General features: G+C 47.8%; 1 protein-coding gene across 1 annotated transcript in view; it reads left to right on the top strand.

The window, feature by feature from the left end:
* Window positions 1-21,054, top strand: part of CENPE (centromere protein E) — a 328,099-nt gene that overhangs the window by 144,274 nt on the left and 162,771 nt on the right. Inside the window, exons 37-40 of the mRNA XM_082248665.1 lie at window positions 259-573; window positions 1,765-2,061; window positions 2,661-2,942; window positions 11,125-11,406. Of these exons, the coding sequence (XP_082104791.1) occupies window positions 259-573; window positions 1,765-2,061; window positions 2,661-2,942; window positions 11,125-11,406 (1,176 nt within the window). The remainder of the gene's footprint in view (window positions 1-258; window positions 574-1,764; window positions 2,062-2,660; window positions 2,943-11,124; window positions 11,407-21,054) is intronic.

Here is a 21,054-nt window from a genome sequence, read left to right as displayed (position 1 = left end):
TTCCCACCAACCATCTACTATAGAAAAAGGCTTTACTGCTACATAAAGTAATGAGCTTTAGTTTTGGGACCAGTATGTCTCAAAGCAACTGGCAAGTGATTCAAGCAACCACCTACTCTTTCTGCAAATTGGTATGTCAAGAGCTGTAGAATACTGTATGATGGAAATACTGTATCATTGAAATGCGTATCAAAATTTCTATTTTTATTTTAGTTTTAATAGATGGCCCTTAATTATGTGCCTTTTATAATTTTGTAGGATCTTTGTCTGGAAGAACAGCTGCTTCAAAGGACCTCTGAATATGAACAACTTCTGAAAATGAAAAACAAACTTCAGGAAGAAAAGAGTAGCCTAATTTGTGAGGTGGAAAGCCTAACGAATAGAATGAGCGAAGCAGAGAAAAATCTTGAGTTTGTGCAAAATGAAAGTCATCAAACCGAAGAGCAACTTGTTGCTCTAAAACAAAAACTGAATGCTGCTGTTCAGGACAGGGATGATCTAAAGATTGCACAAGAAAGATTAATTTCTGAAATTGAGCATCTTAAAAGAAATCTAAAGGAAAATGATGAAATGGTACTTTTTTTTTTTTTCTTTTGTTACATTACTATAACTTTTAAAACTCAATTTTGTTTGTTGCTAAAGCTATGGATATGCTGATGCACAGATTTTTTTGAAAGGAGCTAATTTCTTTATCTTATTTGCTAAAACTGAATGTCCCCTACAATGGTAATATAAGAAAGCGTTTTCCCTCTTGATACAGGTTTGGGACTTTCAAATTATACAAAAGGACATGTGCATTTACAAGGATTTAAAGTGGTCAACTCATTTTAAACAATACAATCGAGACAAGATATCTGGTAAACACCGTCGTTCAACCCAGATCCTAGGTTTTCATGCCAAGTCACATGCATCACAGAACAATAGATTGACATGTCGTGTACAAACTCTAAAAAAATCTTCTTTATTGAGAATCCAGCAGGAGTATAAAATCTTGCATACAGAAAAAGGTTGACGGGTTATGACTAAAGCCCACCCAGGCTGAAACGCACCAACCATTTTCTGTATTTAGTATTTTTTTTTTCTCCTGCTGGATTCTCAGTAGGGAGATTTTTAAATCTTGTACACAATGAGGCTGATCTATTTGTCTGATTTTCTGAGAGTTATTTGATTGACACCCGTGTTATTCTTTTTGCAATTTCTGCAAGTTTAAAGAGGAAGCAAACCCTCCTCTGCAACTTGTACTTATAGGTAAGCCTATGATAAGGCTCACCTATAGGTACTGTAAATATCTCCCAAACATGTACCGTTTAGGAGATATTTACTTTGCATACAGCCAGTGACATCACTGGCGCATGCTCTCTGAAGGAACGTCCGCTCGCGCCGTTCCTTCAGAGCCCTGTGCCGTGACCATTGGCTCCCGCGGGAGTGACGTCATCATGGCCCCAGCCAGCCCCAAACCCGGAAGAAGGGTTACCGAACATGTCACCCATGAGACAGGTGAGCGGGTGGCACTGCGAGGCTTCGTTCTAAGGTAAGTATTTCATAATGAGCTAGTATGCGATGCATACTAGCTCATTATGGGTTTGTCTTTCATGTGTTTTTTGTTTTTTTTTTTCTGAGGTTTATCAATTTATTGCTACACATGTATCACAGGTTGTATAAGTGAAGGGGTTGAATCTGGCAGCTAATAGGATTTATATCTTATGCAGTAGGATATAGTTTTTTTTATAGCTTCTCTAGTAAAAAATAATTTTCCCTACGCAGGTATTGCTTTTAAAACAAGAAATTCAGCAAAGAACAGAGTGCCAACATGAGGAGCTTGAGCAAACCCAACACACATTAAAAAATGCACTAGAGCAAACAATGAAAGATTTGAAGAGCACAGAGACACAACTGGAAGTTCTTAGAAGTGAGAAACTGGACACTGAGAAAAGGCTTCTTTGTCTTCAACATTCAATGGAAATAATCGCCCAAGAAAGGGATGATCTAAAGGCTTTACAAGAAAATCTTACGTTAGAGAGGGACCAACTCAAAGAAGCTCTAGAGAAGAATACTGAAATGGTAAGATCTTTCTGGATTGTATTCAGATAGCCACTTGTATTAAATTAATATTATAAACAGACCATTGGGAACCAGACATGGCGGACTGCTTGATTTTCATTAAACGTAGTAGACCAGGGATCCTCAAACTTCGGCCCTCCAGCTCTTGCAGAACTACACATCCCATGAGGCATTGTAAAACTCTGACATTCACAGACATGACTAGGCATGATGGAAATTGTAGTTCCTGAACAACTGGAGGGCCATAGTTGGAAGACCCCTGTAGTAGACATCTCCCCCCCTCTCCCCCCACACAGTGGTGCCTACACAGTCTTCTAAATGTAATTTTGTGTTCTCCTGGAACCCTAAATCTCAGGGTTTTCAAATCTACAAATTTTAATACTTCAAAGAAGATGCCTTCTGCATCTCCTTATTGACACATAACTAGTATGAGCAAACTTACTTGACAATAGCATAAGGCAGCAGTGACTATCTCGTAATACCTATAGGAATTAATAAACCATTCACATTATATCTGTCTTTTAGCCACTTTATCAGTTTCAATGAAATACTTGTTTTATATTAGTAATTAGTTTATTCCTTTTATTTATGAATTGTAGCTGAAAACTGCAGGGATTCAACAAGAGCAAACTGAAGTGGCTGCACAAACTGAGACTCTGAATAACAGTGAGTTGGACCAGCTTTTGATGAACTTGAAAGGCATGGAGTCTCAGCTTGCAAGTGTGCAAAAAGAAAACGTTAACACTGAAGAGAAGTTTTTCACTCTTCAGAAAAACATGGAGCTGATTGCAAAGGAGAGAGATGAGTTGCAGGCCAATCTGCAGAGTCTGCAGTCCGAAAGAGACCAACTAAAAGAAGATCTGAGAGAGAAAATAGAAATGGTAAGTAACTGATACATTAAAGTACACTAAAGGCTCTAGTACAACACTCTAAACAAGTACCAAATCCAGTTATGTGATGCACAAGCCTCTAACCATTCTACTGGGCATGTCTGCCACACCAGCTTCCTCCTCTTGTTTTTTCATCCAGAGAGGAATTTTCTACTACAATGTCAGATGGCCTGATCTAATCCATTAACAGCAGGGATTATAGTCTACCCCCTCAATCCCCATACTGAATCAGTCTTTGATTTCACCCTTGAGCCACACACGTTATCTAAAGAGGAGCTGGTGGGTTTTTTTTTAAAGAATTTTTCCTCTGAAGAATCCAATCAGGATGAGACACCTTTTGTAACAGGTGGGGGTTGAGGGGACATAACTGTGAAGATATCCCCATGAAGAGACCCTCTTTAACCTCTAGCTTTTGGGGCAATTTTGACATTTTTCAGAAATATGTTAAAATCAGAATTTCTCAATTGTCTTCTGACAGACGCAGCTCCCTATGCTTCTTTACGAATGGGTTATGCGCCACCTACTGGCGTAGACTAGGCAGTGAATAGTTTACTCGACACACCTATAGGGGCTCTCCCTTACAACATAACCCCAGACACACTGTGCTCTCAAATTAGTTTCTTGCTGCCTAGTTTAGGAGTAGGACCTAGGTTCCCTGCTGGGACTTCGGTCTCCGTTTTTATTTTCTTTTGAGAATGTTTATATTTAATTCTCTTTACTCACTATCGCTAGCTAGTGTCAGGGGGATCCTCCAGGTGAACTACAAGCGACAGCCGAGCCAAGGTTTCGCACTGGATAATATAGATCCTTGCAGTCTCCCAGCCTGGCCAACGAGCGTGAGCAGGTTGTGGTCTGCCCAGACCTTGCCACAACAGAGCCCCGGTGGATGGGGACGAGCCTGCGAGCGGATGCTTTGCCGTGACGCCTCGACCTGGAATGCCCTAAATTGCAGCGTACCCTTTCTTGCTGACAGCGCCCCCACACAGGGTGGGAGGCGAGCTGTTTCAGAGTGGAGCCCCCCGGTCCATGGTATGGTGAGGATGCAACGTCCCCCGTGTCACTGAGACAGACCTATGTGGGGAAGATGTGGGCCCACTCCTGGGGATAACAGGGCTGTGCTTCTCTGACAGATCCCCCAGGCCTATCAGAACAGGTCCTGCCCTCCCCGCTCCCGCTGGGGGCGCTCTAGCGGCATCTGACGCCTGTTGGGGGGTGGGGGTTGAAGATGTTACCTTGTTCTGGGGGGGTCCTTTTTTAGGTGGATTCCTGCGGTGGCCTCTTCCCTGGGTTCCTGAGCACTTGGTGCCGTTTTCGGCCGCCATTTTGGGTGTGGGCATAGGCCGCTCTGTGTAAGGGCAGTGGCCATTTTCCCTCAGCCTCCTGAGTGCTTGGCACAGTTGTCGGCCGTGTTTTTAGTGTGGACATAGGCTGCTCTGTGGCTGCTTCTCAGGGTGCTGGTACAGTAAGGGGTAAGTCATGGCTTGATAAAGCGCATAGCGCGAAACATGTAGTCATGGCAGCCATATAGCTTGTGGTCCACCCTGGTTCCTGGTACTTCCCCCGCAAGTGGCGCCTGTCCAGCTGATGTCACCGCTACGGAACTTAGAGCAGAGTCCTTTCATCCTCGCGCCGGCTGGTTTCCGGCTTAGTGCACACACTGCTCAGCAGTTCTGGGAGACTGACCTCCTCGCACTTGTGTTGTTTGCTGCCAGGTGCCCTTGTCCACTCCAGCCCTGGGGGATGTAAGCATTTTATGTACTTTGTTTTTCGGTTATCAATACCAATAAACTGTTAACCCTTTCTATACTGGATGTTCAAGTAGTAAAACAAAATCTCCTGCGCTCAAGTAGAATCTGACGGAGTAGAGAGAGGTACACTTCAAACTCAGGTGTTAAAAACGCTACCGGTCTTGCTGCCCCCTTCAGGATCAAGGGTATCCAGAACCAACTGGGAGAAAAGACAAAAAAGAAAGGAGGGCGCACCGACCTAGTGCATTATCATTAAAACCATTTATTAAAATATTAAAAAGTGTACAGAATACTCACAAAACTGGTGTGGTATTACACACATCAACAAATCATATACAATCTCCAAGGTCCCAAAAATAGCGAACAGGCATGCAGATGGTCGCATGGGGCTGCTGTGGCTAGGCTGACGCGTTTCAGGGGCGAACCCCCTTCCTCAGAGCCAGAGAAATGCTGCTTTTCTCTGGCTCTGAGGAAGGGGGTTCGCCCCTGAAACGCGTCAGCCTAGCCACAGCAGCCCCATGCGACCATCTGCATGCCTATTTGCTATTTTTGGGACCTTGGCTACCTTGGAGATTGTATATGATTTGTTGATGTGTGTAATACCACACCAGTTTTGTGAGTATTCTGTATACTTTTTAATATTTTAATAAATGGTTTTAATGATAATGCACTAGGTCGGTGCGCCCTCCTTTCTTTTTTGTCTATACTGGATGTTCACCTGACTTTCTTATTCATTGCATCCCGGTGTGGTTCATGCGCTGCCTTCCTCATGTACTTTTATCCATATCAGCACCCTTCCTATGCTCGTTGGCTAGCAGCAGAAAAAACGCTGGGGAGCCTCACAGGCTTATTTCTATCCCTCCACCCTAAAGGCACCCCAGGAGCGCCAGATTTGTGATTATTGCTTTGACTTCTGGACTGGAATTTTTCCTATGGCTCCCCTGGGTGTGAATCTCTTTACTGAGCCATTAGTTGGCTAACAGCAGAACAACCGCTGGGGACCCTCACAGGCTTACTTCTATCCCTCCACCCTACAAGCAACCCAGGAGCGCCTGGTTTGTAAATATTGCTTTGATTCTAAAACCTGTGTTCGCGTCTGTCCTGGTTTCTCAGACGGTTACGGAATGGGTCAAGGTGCTTAGGAGTAACTTGACCGCGAGTCGGTTCCCCCCACCCTGATTGAGCTCACAGGCCAGATGGCCCAGGCCATGGTGTATCTGTGTAATGCGGCCCCTCTGGGTGCCAGAGTGTCTGCGGTGGGGATTGCCATACGCCGTATGGTGTGGCTGAAGAGCTGGTCGGTGGACCAGGCTTCTAAGAAGGCCCTAACTTCCCTTTTTAGGTGAACGCCTGTTTGGTGACTCCTTGGATGAGTTAATCAAGGGTCTAACGGGGACCTTTCTTCACGGCTCACAGGGGGCTTTTTCGTACCTCAGGGGCGCAGGAAAAAGGAAAGCCGTTCAGAGCCTCCGGGGGAAACAAGAAGGCTTGGTTCGGTAAGCCCAAGGCCAGCCAAGTCCTCCTCTGCATGAAGGGACGCCCTCACCCGGTTCAGGAGTGGGGGGACATCTGCGTTACTTTCGGGAACTCTGGATGTCTCTGATTCAAAACAAATGGGTTCACTAACTGATTCGTACAGGGCACAAAATTTAATTTCGTTCTCGACCAGCAGACAGGTTCTTTCCATCAAATCTCCGTCTGTCTCCGAATCGTTTGACAGATCTCAGGGAGGCAGTGCAGGATCTCCTTGCACAGAGCGTAATCGTCCCGCTTCCTCAGCAGGACAGGTTTCAAGGTTTTTACTCAAACCTGTTCATGGTGCCCAGGAAGGAGGTCAAGGTACGTCCAATTCTGGACCTCAAATCGCTGAATCGCTTTGTGCGGGTGCAGAAGTTTCGGATGGAATCCATTCAGTCGGTGGTGGCGTCTTTTAACCACTTCCGTCCTTACCCACCGCACATTTACTGCGGCAGTCAGGCGCTCCTGGGCAAAGTGACATAGTACTATGTCGCTCGCTCAGGAGACTCTCTAGGGGGTGAGCACCCCCGCTCGTTAGCTGGGGAGCCAGCGCGTGTGACCAGCGGCTCCGATGGCCACTCGCGATCTCCCGCAGCAGAGAGAGGAGGACAAACGGCTGATGTAAACACAGCCGTCTGTCATTCTCCCTGAAGTGATCACAGAGGCTATGTGATCCTGCTATATAGGATCGCATGTCTCTGTGATTACTTCATAAGCCACGCCCCTTGACAGTTAGAATCACGCCCCTAGGGATACATTTAACCCCTTGATCACCAGTACAGTTAACATTTTTAAAGTAACAGTGCATATTTTTAGCACTGATTACTTTACTAATGTCACTGGTACCCCCAAAAATGTCAGGGGTCCGATCTGTCCGCAGCAATGTTGCAGTCCCGCAAAAAAAACGCAGATCGCCACCATTACTAGTAAAAAAAAAAAAAAACAATAAAAATTACATAAATCTTTCTCGTAGTTAGTTAACGCAATAACTTTTGCGCAAACCAATCAAAATTGCGATATTTTTGGTAAAAAAAAAAATGTAGCAGAAAACAATTTGGCCTAAAATGTTAAAAAAAAAAAAAAATTGTTTACATTTTTTTTTTTTTTTTTGAGAATTTCATATTAAAAAAATGTGAAAAATATTATTTTTTTCAAAATTGATGCTCTTTTTTTGTTTATAGCACAAAAAATAAAAATCGCACAGGTGATCAAATACTGCCAAAAGAAAGCTCTGTTTGTGGAAAAAAAGGACGTCAATTTAGTTTGGGTACAGCGTCGCACGACCGCGCAGATGTCCGTTAAATTCACGCAGTGCCGAATTGCATAATATGGCCTGGTCATTGAGCAGCCAAATCCTCCGGGGCTAAAGTGGTTAAATCAAGGGGGTTTTCTGGTCTCCATCAATTTAAAAGATGCGTATCTGCATGTCCCTATTTACGAGGGTCATCAGCAGTCTCTGTTTCGCGGTGGCAGAGGAGCACTTTCAATTTGTGGCATTACCCTTTGGTCTAGCTTCCGCCCCCAGAGTCTTCACCAAGGTTTTGGCCCCGGTGCTGGCTCTGCTACGCAGAAAGGGGATCGCGATTCTCGGTTTTCTGGACAATCTCTCCTCCCTGCGATCGTTTATGAGGTCCTTAAGACTGATGGTGTCGACCTTCGAGGCGGTCCCATTTTCTCAATTTCACACAAGGCCTCTACAAACAGGAATTCTTGCCAAGTGGAACAAGAATCTGCAGTCCTTGGACAGGATGATATGTCTAAGCCGTCTCTCATGAGGTCGGAGCTCTCATGGTGGCTTCTGTCGCCCGCTCTGAGCCAGGGCAGGTTTTTTCTGCCGCTGTTGTGGACGGTGGTCACCATGGATGCCAGCCTGGCGGGCTGGGGTGGAGTTCTGGACACTTTGTGCCCAGGGTACGTGGTCAACGGTGGAATCGTCTTTACCAATCAATGTCCTGGACTGCAGGGCGATTAAACTGTCTGTTCCATTGGACACCTCGGCTGCACGGTCTTCTGGTTTGGGTGCAATCCGACAATGCCACGGCTGTGGCTTACATCAATCATCAGGGGGGCACCAAGAGTGCCCGGGCGGCCAAGGAAAGTGGCCGAGATTCTGTCTTAGGCCAAGGAACACATTCTGGCTCTCTCCTCAGTTCACATTCCAGGAGTGGAGAACTGGCATGCGGATTACCTGAATCGTCAGGTTCTGGATAAGGGGGAATGGTCCCTGCATCCGGAAGTTTTTCACCTCCTGTTTGCCCGCTGGGGAACTCCGGAGGTGCATCTCGTCTAAACAAAAAGGTAGAGCTGTTTGTGGCCAGGGCTCGAGATCCTCTGGCCGATGCCACAGACGCATTGGTGGTGTCTTGGAGCCGATATAGGTTGATTTATGCCTTTCCTCCTATACAACTGTTGTCAAGGTTCCTCTGCAGGTTGGTGGTGGAGAAGGTACAGGTAATTCTGGTGGCCCCAGACTGGCCTCACCTGTCTTGGTACGCAGGCCTGGTAAAGATGGTCGTTGAGCCTCCCTGGTGGCTGCCTCTGCGAGAGGATCTGCTGTCTCAAGGATTGATCTTCCATCCTGCTTTACGGTCACTGGCTTTAACGGCATGGCTGTTGAAAGGCCAGGTGTTGAGAGACAGAGGTTTCTCTGATTCTGTGATTCCCACCTTGTTGAGAGCTAGGAAGGCGACTTCCAGGAAGATTTATCATCGTACTTGGAAGATGTATATTGCCTGGTGTGAATCGCTAGGGTTGCATCCTCGCTCTTTTTGGGTGGCGAGGTGCTTGGCCTTCTTGCAGAAAGGAGTGGAGCAACGGATGGCTTTAGGCACGATTAAGGGTCAGGTGTCAGCCTTAGCCATTAACTTCCAACGTCCCTTGGCGACTAATTCCTTGATTCGCACCTTATTTCAAGGGGTGCGTCATCTGGCTCCGCCGCGGAGATCTCCTTTACCTTCGTGGGATTTGAATTTGGTTTTGTCCGTTCAACGGCCTCCCTTTCAAAATATTAAGGAAATTTCTCTGCCCCTGTTGTCTCAGAAGGTTGCCTTTTTGGTGGCTATCACCTCTGCCCGCAGGGTGTCTGAGTTGGCGGCTCTGTCCTGCCGTTTGCCTTATTTGGTCGTCCATAGGGATAAGGTTTTTCTACAACCGAATCAATCTTTTCTCCCTAAGGTGGTGTCTGCCTTCCACCTCAACTGAGATATTGTTTTGCCTTCGCTCTGTGCTAAGCCCAAGCATCCCAAGGAATTTGCCTTGCATTCACTGGATGTTGTTTGGGCGATCAGGGGTTGCCTGTCTGCCACAGTCTTTTTGGACGTCTGATTCTTTGTTTGTTTTTCCTGGGCGATCTCGTAAGGGTTCGGCTGTGTCTGCTGCAACGATATCGAAATGGATCAGACTATTGTTCAGGCCTATTCATTAAAGGGTCAGGTTCCTTCTTTCCCTGTGAGTACGCATTCTACTAGAGCGCTGAGTGCCTCTTGGGCTTTCCGCCATCAGGCTTCTGTTGCTCAGGTGTGTAAAGCAGGGCGACCTGGTCGTCTGTACAAACTTTTACAAAATTCTACAAGGTTGATTTGATGGCATCCCTGGATGCTTCCTTTGGCCGCAAAGTTCTGCAGGCTGCTGTTTGACAAAAGAGGCTTGGTTTTCTCTTTCAGGGGTGCACTATTGTTTTGGGGATAAGCTCCTGTTGGTTTGGGTTGAGCTTTGCTGTCAACCAGTTGGCTACATTTAGCTTTGGATATATGTTAACGTTTGGTTGCGTTCTTCCCACCCCTCATGCCTACACTGCTTTGGGACGTCCCGTTAGTGAAGAAGCATAGAGAGCTGCGTCTGTCAGAGGACAATAGAGAAAATTGGATTTTTGTAAGAACTTACCGTAAAACCCTTTTCTCTGAGTCCTCTGACAGTCTCAGCTCCCGTCCCTCTTTTTTGGGGTTGGTTGTGTCTTCTTTCACTGCTTGCTACGAAACTGATTTGAGAGCACAGTGTGTCTGGGGTTATGTTGTAAGGGACAGCCCCTATAGACACGTCGAGTGAAAACTTTTCACTGCCTAGTCTACTCCTGTAGATGGCGCATCATCCATTAGTGAAGAAGCATAGAGAGCTGCGTCTGTCAGAGGGCTCAGAGAAAAAGATTTTAAGGTAAGTTCTTACAAAAATCCCATTTTTTTTGTTAGACTTAAACTGTCCATAGAGGAAGCTTTAAATGATTTTACAGGTTATCAGTTTAGAGTGAATCGTGGATGGCCCTAGAATTATTGCTCTCACTCGAACGTTCGCAACAATACCTGTGTGCATTTGCATATGTACATGGGGGGGGGGGGGGGGGGTGGTGCTTTTAAATTTCTTTGTAAAGCTGTCTGGATCATTTTTACAAGAAAGCCCATCGCCAGCAAAAAACTGCAACTGCAGCTATGATCCTGGTATTAACCCCTTGCGGTCAGGATGTTCTTATACACTTGTTTGACAGCAAGTAGTTAAACGCTTGCTGTCTGCCAGCATTGATTGTATTGCAAGCGGGCGGAAGCTCTAGGCTGGACAACATACCTGTACGTCGCAGCCTTTCTTGCTGCTTGCCACACTCACTGTCCCACTATAAGTCACTCATCACTGCCATTACTAGTATAGTGTCATAGCTGTGTAAATTCTAGTATATAAATCCTAGTTTGTAGACTCTATATCTTTCACACAAACCAATTAATATACACTGATTGGGATTAGGACAGCTAGCAGAATACGTTTTGTCCTAAATGTAATTTTATGATGATTTTTTTTTTAATTGGTTATGTTTTATAACAAAGTAGAAAAAAACCAGGGTTATTTTTTTCATAATGTTCTAGTCTCTTTTTCGTGTTATATCACAAAAAAATAAATTTATTCCTTTTATTTATAAATTGTAGCTGAAAACTGCAGGGAATCAACAAGAGCAAACTGAAGTGGCTGCACAAACTGAGACTTTGAATAACAGTGAGTTGGACCAGCTTTTCAAGGACTTGAAAGGCATGGAGTCTCAGCTTGCAAGTGTGCAAAGGGAAAACGTTAACACTGAAGAGAAGTTTTTCATTCTTCAGAAACACATGGAGGAGATTACAAAGGAGAGAGATGATTTGCAGGCCACTCTGCAGAGTATGAAGTCTGAAAGAGACCAACTAAAAGAAGATTTGAGAGCGAACATAGAAATGGTAAGTAAATGATATATTAATAAGTACACTAAAGGCTCCTTTTCGACACTCTAAACAAGTACCAAATCCAATTACTATGTGATACACAAGCCTCTAGCCATTCTACTGGGCATGTCTGCCACACCAGCCTCCTCCTTTTTGTTTTTTTCATTCAGAGAGGAATTTTCTACCACAATGTCAGATTTCATGGGCAGAATTTTTTGCCAGGTCAAAACTATTAACAGGGATCACAGTCGTGCCCCCTCAATCCCCTCCTACTGAATAAGTCTTTGATTTCACCCTTGAGCCAGACATGTTACTTTGAGAGGTGGCTTTTGAACAGGATTTTTCTGAGGAATCCGATCTGGATGACATCCCTTTAACAGTTTTTTCCCAAGCTGAGGGATACCATAGTTTCCCGTTGTCACACTTTACTGCCCCCCTCCTTGGCATTGGTTCAGCAAGAGTCTGCTAACTCCAAGGCATCCAGTATGGGGTCTTTTAATTTGGCTAAACCAGCCAAGGCTTTCCAAGTACACTCACTGCTGAGTCTGTCGAGCATGGGGACTGGCCTCACCCAGGAAATATTTTTACTCCTCCAAAATGCATTGCTCACAAGTATGCAGTTAAGGAATGTTTCCTGCATAAATGGATGGTTCCTGTGGTAGCTCCTTTCTTTCCTTATTAAGGTCCTCAAAGTCGCCATGAAGGATAAACCTGTGTTCAGATACCCCATAGACAAGATGTTGGAGACCCTCTTCCCTTGCTCGCTGTTGGGGTCAATTTTGACATTTTTCACATACATGTTAAAATCTGCATTTTTCTTTTTGTTAGAAAATTATATATTCTATGAAAGCAAAGGCCCTGGGACTAAAACTGTCCATAGGTGAAGTTTTAATAGTTTTTACAGGTTATCAGTTTAGAATTAATTGTGGATGGTCCTAGAATTGGTGCTCTCACTCCCAACATTTGCAGAGATACCTCACAAGTGGAGTAAAATAATCCTTTACCCAACCTGTGTACATGGGGGGTGCTGCTTTTAAATTTCTTTGTAAAGCTGTCTGGATCATTTTTACAAGGAAGCTAATCGCCAGCTGAAAACTGCAGCCATGACCCTGGTATTAAGTGAAAGAGGTGTATCAGTTGCGCTAAACTGATTCAGTGATGTGTCTTATTATATGGTGAAAATATATATAAGGACGAATCAATAATTAAGATAATATCTCAAAACACAATGGTGAAGAAACAATACATAAATAAAAATGTATAAATCAGAGAGGACAAAGTCCTCTAAAACAATATTGCAAAGTTCCAGTGACAAATCTATGTGCTCAACAAAAAGACCAAAAAGCACAATCAATGGTAAAACATAATAGTGAGTCCTTGAATAAATAAAGTCTTTTCAATTCCACCATGCATATGATATATCTCCAAGGTGCAAAACTTCAAACATAATGGGTAAGTACAGCGAAGACCTCCACCATGAGTGAATGAGCCCCTTACCAGATGCAATAATACAAAGGCGTATGTACTATTCGATCCGATGATAATATAGCCCAAGGAAAGCAAAGAAGGGTTTCCCACACGCTTCTCCCTCTGTGGGGGGGGGGGGGGGGGGGGGGAGTAGGTCAGCCTCTTACCAGAATAATGGATAATCTGTGCAAGAAAAAACAGCCTGTGTGGACTCCCTCCTCTGTTACTTCCGGGTCCTGGGATCTGCAGTGCGGTCCGTGGCGATGGATTGTGACGTTGTGGCGCTCCTCTATGACCCTGGTATTAACCCCTTGACGTCAGGATGTTATATGCTTGTTTGACAGCAAATAGTTAACCACTCTCCGTCCATCAATATTAGTTGTATTGCGAGCGGGTGGCAGCTCTAGCCCGGACAACATACCTGTACGTTGCAGCCTTTCTTCCTGCTTGCCACACTATCACAGTCCCACTATAAATTGCTGATCACCCTCATTACCAGTATAGTGTCATAGCTGTGTGAATGCTAGTGTATAGAACATAGTTTATAAACGCTATGACTTTCGCACAAACCAAATATTATACACTGGGTTTAAGACAGCTAGCAGAATACAAGTTTGGCCTTTTTTATTGGATATTTTTTATGACGGAGTAAAAAAACAACAACTTTTCTTTCGTTCATTGACTGACACAGCGCCTGGTATTCATAACCATTGGGTTATACTGCCCCTACAGGAGTAGGACACTAGGCAGAAAATAATTCTGGCTACACCCATGGGCAGTCCCAGGGGGTATCCTCTCTCTGCTATAGGCCACTCCAGTTTTTTTTTTTCCTAGTCGGGAGTCAGGACCTAGTTCCTTGCTGGGATCTTTGGTCCTGGCAATTTTTTTTCATGTTAGATAGAAATTTTTTCTCCTGGATTTTTCCTGTGAGATCTACAATCAACTGGTGAACTGGGCGATGGGCTTGATAATCTAGATCCAGTGGTCACCCCAGTGTGGCCAGCGAGCGCTCGCAGACCTCAAATCTGCACTCGCACGGCCTCAACATAGCCCCACTGGACGGGGGCTGGCCTGCGAGTTAAACTCCTCGTGAGGTCGCATGCGACCGGGTCTCGGCCCGAGTCACAGCCTTCCTACTGGCCGACAGCCCCTCATTTAGATAGAGATGGGTTCTGTGGAGTGGTGCCAGCCTGGTTCCTGGTATGGTGAGTAGCTGTCTCCCCCTGGAGGGTTTTGGGGTGGACGTGGGCCCCCTCCTTGGGACGGTCGGACTCCCAGTTTCTCCTCCCTCCCGCAGGCACCGCCCCTTGCCGAGTCCCTCACCTGGACCCCTCCCCTCCACATATGCTGGCGCTGTTTGGGTGGTCAGGCCACTGTTCCTGCAGTGGGGGCAGGGCGCTTACTAGTGATGGGGGCCATGACAGTGGAGCCCTGTGGGCGGGGATTTCGGCTGTAGAAACCCCTCCTCATTCCCTGGTGCTGACTCTTGGATGATTTTACTTCCTGATCGCCGCATGTGTAGTGCATTATCCTGGTGGCTGCAGGCGCTTGTTTCTGCAGGTGGGGAATTCTTGTTGAGGTCCTCCCACTCTCTGCTAAGGATCGATTGGTGCTTTGTGCCTGGCGACCGGGTGGTGCTGCCAGCACAGTGGGGGTTGTCCCTTAGCAGTATTTTATACCTTTTGTGGGGTCCCCCTGGTGACTCATGGAGTCTTTGGAGCACATTTCCTTACCTGATCACCTCTCTGAGGCTGCGGGTCACTCCGGATCACAACCATCAATCCATGCTCAGACGGCGGTCCTGGAGTCCCTTGTGTCCCAGGTGGAGGTGGCTTTCGGGCAAAGGGCTACCAAAAAGCACCATTGCCCTAATGTTGCAAGCTCTGACTGAGCGGGCTAAGCTCTTACTTCATGACCTGGAGGGGGAACCGCTCCCCCTGCCTTTGCCGAGCTGGCGAACCAGCTGGTCCAGGGACTGCAGTTTGGAGCTACCCTGGATGACCTTATTAACGAACCTGGTCTGGCATACAAAGATCAGGCTTCTCCAGACCCAAGGACAAGGTTCCTTCAACATGAAGGTGCGCCCTCACCCATATCGGGGGTGGGGGGACGTCCTCGCTGGTTTCCGGATCCGTGGACTTCCCTGGTTCTTGCCCCCCCCCAAAGGTTTTTTCCTTCCAACTTGCGCTTGTCCCCAGACCGCTTACATGGCCTGTTTGGGGGTGGTACAAGCCCTGTTCCTTCAAGGGGTGATTATCCCGGTTCCGACTTCGGAACGTTTTCAAGTTTTTACTCAAACCTGTTCACACTCCCCAGGCAGGAAGGCAAAGTGAGTCCAATCCTAGACTTCAAGGCGATCATCTGCTTTGTGCGGGTACAGAAGTTCAAGAATGGAATCCATTCAAACGGTGGTGGCATCCTTGTGTCAGGAAGAATTCCTCGCCTCTATTGATATCAAGGGTGCCTACCTTCACATAACAATATTTGCCAGTCACCAGCTTTTTTTTCTGCTTTGCTGTGGGAGAGGAGCATTATAAGTTGTGGCATTACCCTTTGGTCTCATCTCTGCTCCTCGGGCCTTCACTAAAGTGTTATTCCCAGTGCTATCTTTGCTACGCCAACAGGGGATCGTGGTACTGGGCTACTTGGACGATCTCCTTCTGTGAGCGGAGTCTCCCTCTGCTCTGGTGGAAAACCTGAAGAGCACAATACAATCTCTGGGATTTTAGGCTGGATTCTGAGTATTCAGGAGTCTGCTCTGGCTCCATCCATGAAGCTAGACTATCTGGGCCTGACTATGGACTCGGCCTTAGACAGAGTGCTCCTTCCTCTGGACATACTTCATAATATGCAGGCTATATTTGCCTGATGGTGTTTACCTTCGAGGCGGTTCCGTTTGCACAGTTCCATACGAGGTCCCTGAAAAAGGGAGATTCTAACTAAATGGAGATTCTAACCAAATGGAACAAGACTGCAGTCTCTGTACAATCAGATCCTGCTGGGTCGGGGAATGAGGGAGTCTCTGATATGGTGGCTTCATTCTCCTGTGCTTCGGCTGGGAAAATCCTTCCTCCCCATGTATTGGACAGTGGTCACCACAGGTGCCAGCCTGTCCGCCTGGGGAGGCATCCCTTTCAAGCATTCTGCTTTGGGGATCTGGATGCTGGACTAACTCCAGTCCAGACTAACTGATCAATGTCTTGGATCTCCGAACGATCAGACTCTGGCTGGATCAATGGAGGGATCGTCTTCCGGGATGTCCAGTGCACATTCAAGCGAACAATGCTACGGCTGTGGCTTATGTCAATCATTAAGGGAGCACAAGAAGTGTCCTGGCGGCTCCGGAGGTTGCCAGCATTCTAAGGTGGGCAGAACGGTTCCAGCCCTCTCTGCCGTACACATTCCGGGGTGGAAAATTGGCAGGCGGATTACCTCCAATCGGCAGGCGTTGAACCAAGGGGAGTGGTCCTTTCATCCGGAGGTGTTTTATCACCCGTGTCTCCGGTGGGGCACCTCTGATATGGATCTGTTGGCGTCTCGGCTCAACAGAAAGGTGCAGAGGTTTGTGGCTCGGTCAAGGGATCCTCTAGCGGACGCCACAGACGCGCTGGTGGCCCCGTAGGGTCAGTATCGTCTAATTTACACCTTCCCTCCTCTCAAGCTTCTGCCCAGACTTCTAGGCAGGATCGAGGCAGAAGGGATTCCGGTCATCTTAGTGGCTCCGGACTGACCTCGTCTGGCTTGGTATGCCGATCTAGTGCGTCTGGTCATCGATGTTCCTTGGAAGCTTCATCTCAGGGAGGATCTGCTGTCCCAAGTGCCGACCTTCCATCCTGCTTTACAGTCACTGGCTTTGACGGCCTTGCTGTTTAACACCAGGTGCTGAAGGATAGCGGTTTATCTGAATCGGTGATTCCTACACTGTTGAAAGCTAGGAAATCTACTAATAGGAAGATCTACCATGGTACGTGAAAGACGTATATTGTGTGGTGTGAGTCGATTGGGGTTCATCCTCGTTACTTCTCGGTGGCTTGGATCTTAACCTTCCTTCAACGGGGGGTTGAACAGAAGTTGGCCTTGAGTACCATCAAGGGCCAGGTGTCTGCTTTGGCGGTCTGCCTCCAACAACCTTTTTTCCCCACACTCCCTGGCGCGTACCTTTCTTCAGAGTGTCCGACATTTGGTCCCTCCAGTGCGGGCTCTGTTGCCGCCTTGGGATCTCAACTTGGTGCTTTCAGCTCGACAGAAGCCTCCCTTTAAAAATATTCGGGGTATTCCCCTGCTTATGCTGACCCAGAAGGTGGCCTTTTTGGTGGCTTTCACCTGTGCACGCAGGGTATCTGAACTGGCAGCGTTATGTCAACGATATTTGGTGATTCACAGGGATAAGGTGGTTCGGTCTGTCCGTCTTTCCTTCCAAAGGTTGTCTCTGATTTTCATTTGAATAAAGACATTGTGTTGCCTTCCCTGTGTCCCAGGCCTAAACATCCAAAGGAAATTGCTTTGCATGCCTTGAATGTGGTCTGGGCTATTGGGGTGTGCCTGGCAGCTAGGGAGTCTTTCAGGAAGTCAGACTCTCTTTGTGCTTACGGATTGACCTCAAAAAGGGTTGTCTGCTTCCTCTGCGACCATTTCCAGATGGATCAGACAGACGGTGGTTCAGACCCATTTCATCAGAGGTCAGGTTCCTCCTTTCCCTGTCAGGGCACACTCTACTAGGGCGCTTTGTGCCTCCTTGGCCTTCCGTCATTAGGGGTCGGTTACGCAGGTTTGCAAGGCGGTCACCTGGTCGTCTGTGCACACTTTTACAATGTTTTATAAAGATGTGATGGCATCTGCATATGCTTCCTTTGGCTGCAAGGTTTTGCAGGCTGCTGTTGAGAGGACCTGATCCTCTTTGAGGGTGTATTGTTTTTTCAGGTGGGCTCCAGTTGTTTGAGCTCCTGTTGCCTGGTTGGCTTATGTCTAGCTTTGGGAATTTTTTGGTTGTTCCCACACCTCACTGCTTTGGGACGTCCCAATGGTTATGAATATCTGGAACTGTGTCCGTCAATGAACAAAAGAAAAAATGGGTTTTCTCTTACGTCCTCCGACAGTCGCCGCCCCTTCATATTCGTCACAATAGGGTTATTGACCTTTGCTCCGTAGGAGTGGCTAGACAACAGAATATGTTAATATCAAAGCTTTTAGCATACCCCACCCCCAGGGGGTGGTCCCCTCAGTCAATACCCTCCTGCTTCCTGCATTCCTACCTCAGTTTCATTTGTCTAGCTCAGGAGTAGGTTAGACGTTTCCTGTGCTGGGGCTTTTCAGTCTCAGCTTCTTTTCTCTTTTTGATTTTATTTGGAGTTTTTTTCTCTTTCTTTACTTAGCTGTTTATTTTCAGCTCTAGTTAGGTCTTCTGATGAAGATGATCATGCGGTGCTGGGTCTCGGGCTGGCCTCCCTGGTTATCCGGGGTTCAGGGCCAGTGGCTTCCCAGCCTGCCATCGAGCGTTCAGCTAGGTTTCCCTGGAAAATATCAACGACCCATCCCTGTCCGCTGCAGGGATGCTGCGGTGCGGTGGCTACCTCACTGGACGCCATGCGGTTTCGCACCGCAATTCCACTGCGTCCTGGCTGCGACTCTCCCTGTCCTTAGTGCAGCGGTTTGATCGCTTGTGCAGGCTCCCCACGCCATCCGGATGGTAAGTGTATTTCTGTGTGGGGACCTTTCTGTCTTGGGTGTCAGTCTGGGACTGTGGGACCCTGCATGTCTGTGCATAATGCTGAGCTCCCTGTCAGTATAGCTGCTCTCTGTGGGCTGCAAGGGGGGGGGGCTCTCCTGCTCTGCTCTGTGTAACAGGCTGTGTGACATGCTGTGTGCTGTGAAGGACATGATTGTGAGACATGTTGTGGGCATACTGTGCGGCGACCGCTGCTGCGGTCCGCCATTTTTTGTGACAGTTTTGTGGTGGCCGATCCTGTGTGGTGAGAGCGTCGTTTTGGCGCCAAACGCCACCATTTTGGCGGCGATCGCGCGGGCCACATGTCAGTGTTTCTGCCTCTACAGCCTCGGCCGGCGGCCATGTTTGTGTAGCCTTACATAGGCTTTATGGGGGCGGTCAGTCTCGCATCACTTCCTTTTGCTCTGAGGACAGCGATCGATGAAGCAGCAGCCTGTGTGACCTCTCCAGGTTTTACCTTCCATTCCTGTATTCCTTGCCTTTGTATTCCTAGCCCGGTGGGTCAGTGTGTTTTGTGAGTGCGGTGGGCTGCGATCGCCGCGACCTTAAAGGGGCAGTACTCCTTTTTTTCCTAAGTTACTGGGGCATGGATTCTCAGGAAAGCAAGTTTCCTCCCTCCTTGGTAGGGGGCCAGCCGGCTGCTGCTGCTTCCCCCGAGGGGGCTGATCTGGCTACTATTGTGGCTAACCTTGCTGCTCAGGTGCAGATGCTGGTGGCTGATCGATCCACAAAAAGGCCCAGGGTGTCCATTTCCTCTGATTCAGAGGGCGATGGGGATGCTATGGCTGGAGTGCCCTTCTCAGGGTCTCGTTCTTCTCTAGACCTTGCGGGGTCTGAAGGGGAGGCTGAGGTGGAAGGGGTTGATAATTCTCCCCCTAGCTCGTCTGAAGAGCTTGCACTCATGGATGAGTTGGTTGCTTCTATCAAACAAATGCTGCATTTGGAGGATGAACCATGTCCTCCAAAACGTTGCAGGTTTTTCCTTGCTCTATGGAATTTCAGCGCGCTGTTGAGGAGCAATGGCGCAACATAAAGAAGCCTTTTGCTGTGCCGAGTAGGTTCAAGCTGCGTTATCCTTTTACACCAGCTACTGATGAGCGTTGGTGTGTGCCGCCTCAGGTGGATCACGCGGTGGCGATTTTGAATAAATCCACTGCGATTCCTGCTGAGGATACCCCAGTGTTCCGGGACCCTACGGACAGGAGATTGGAGTCTCTGGCCCGTCACTCTTATACGGTTGCGGGCTCTATGCTGAAGCCTATTTTTGCTTCCATTATGGCAGCCCAGGCTGTTGCCGATTGGACGCAGGTGCTCAGGCGCACTCTGGTGGCTGACTCTGCTTCGCCGTCGACATTGGCTATGGTGGATCAGATTCATCAGGGTGTCATGTATGTGTGATGCGGACCTTGATATGGTCCCTTTTGGCTGCGCGTCTGCAGAGTGTGGCGGTGTTGAACCGTCGCCTGATCTGGCTGAAATGTTGGTCTGTTGACCAATCTTCTCGCAAGACTTTGGCTAATTTGCCTTACGCGGGTTCTCGCCTTTTTGGCGAATCCTTGGATACTCTGATCAAGGGTGTTTCTGGGGGTAAGAGCACTCTTTTGCCCCAGACTCACAAGTCTAAGTTTGTTCGCGGTAAGAAGAATGCTTCGTTTAGACCCTCTCAGGGGTCCTTTCGTGCCTTTCGGTCGCACTATAAGGGTAAGCCCTTCAAGGGACAAGGCTCCCAGAAAAAGCCGTGGGCAGGTAAGCAGAAGTCCGGCCAGTCCGGGTCCGCTGCCCATAACAATGCGGCCTGAAGGGGCGCCCTCACCCAGTTCTGGGGTGGGGGGACGTTTGCTCTGTTTTCTTCAACCCTGGCTGGCCCGCATTCGGGACAGGTGGGTTCAGGAAATCGTTCGATCTGGATACAAGATCGAGTTTCTCGGCCGGCGGGCAGATTTTTTCCCTCAAATCTTCAGCTGTCTCCGGAGCGCTTGCGGGATCTGCACCTGGCGGTGCGGGACCTGCGGGCTCAGGGAGTGGTGATTCCGGTGCCTCATCGGGACAGATTTCGGGGATTCTATTCAAATCTGTTCACTGTGCCCAGAAAGGAGGGCAAGGTACGTTCGATTCTGGACTTGAAAGCTCTGAACCGCTTTGTGCGGGTTCGCAAGTTCCGCATGTAATCCCTGAGCTCGGTGGTGGCTGCCCTGGTTCCGGGGGAATTCATGGCCTCCATCAACTTGAAGGATGCGTACCTTCACATCCCCATTTTCGAGGGTCACCAGCAGTACCTTCGATTCGCCATTGTGGAGGATCACTACCAATTCGTGGCGTTGCCCTTTGGTCTCGCCTCGGCTCCGCGGGTTTTCACCAAGGTGCTTGCGCCGGTTCTGGCTTTGTTGAGAGCCCAGGGCATCTCGATCCTCGGGTATCTGGACGGCATTCTGGTTCGGTCTGCGACCAGTCAGGGCCTGGTGAACGACCTG

Source organism: Pelophylax lessonae (genome assembly GCF_965119305.1).
Source record: "Pelophylax lessonae genome assembly, chromosome: 1".
NCBI lineage: Eukaryota > Metazoa > Chordata > Amphibia > Anura > Ranidae > Pelophylax > Pelophylax lessonae.
The sequence above is the reverse complement of the archived record's forward strand: the minus strand, read 5'-3'. Positions and strand labels throughout refer to the sequence as shown.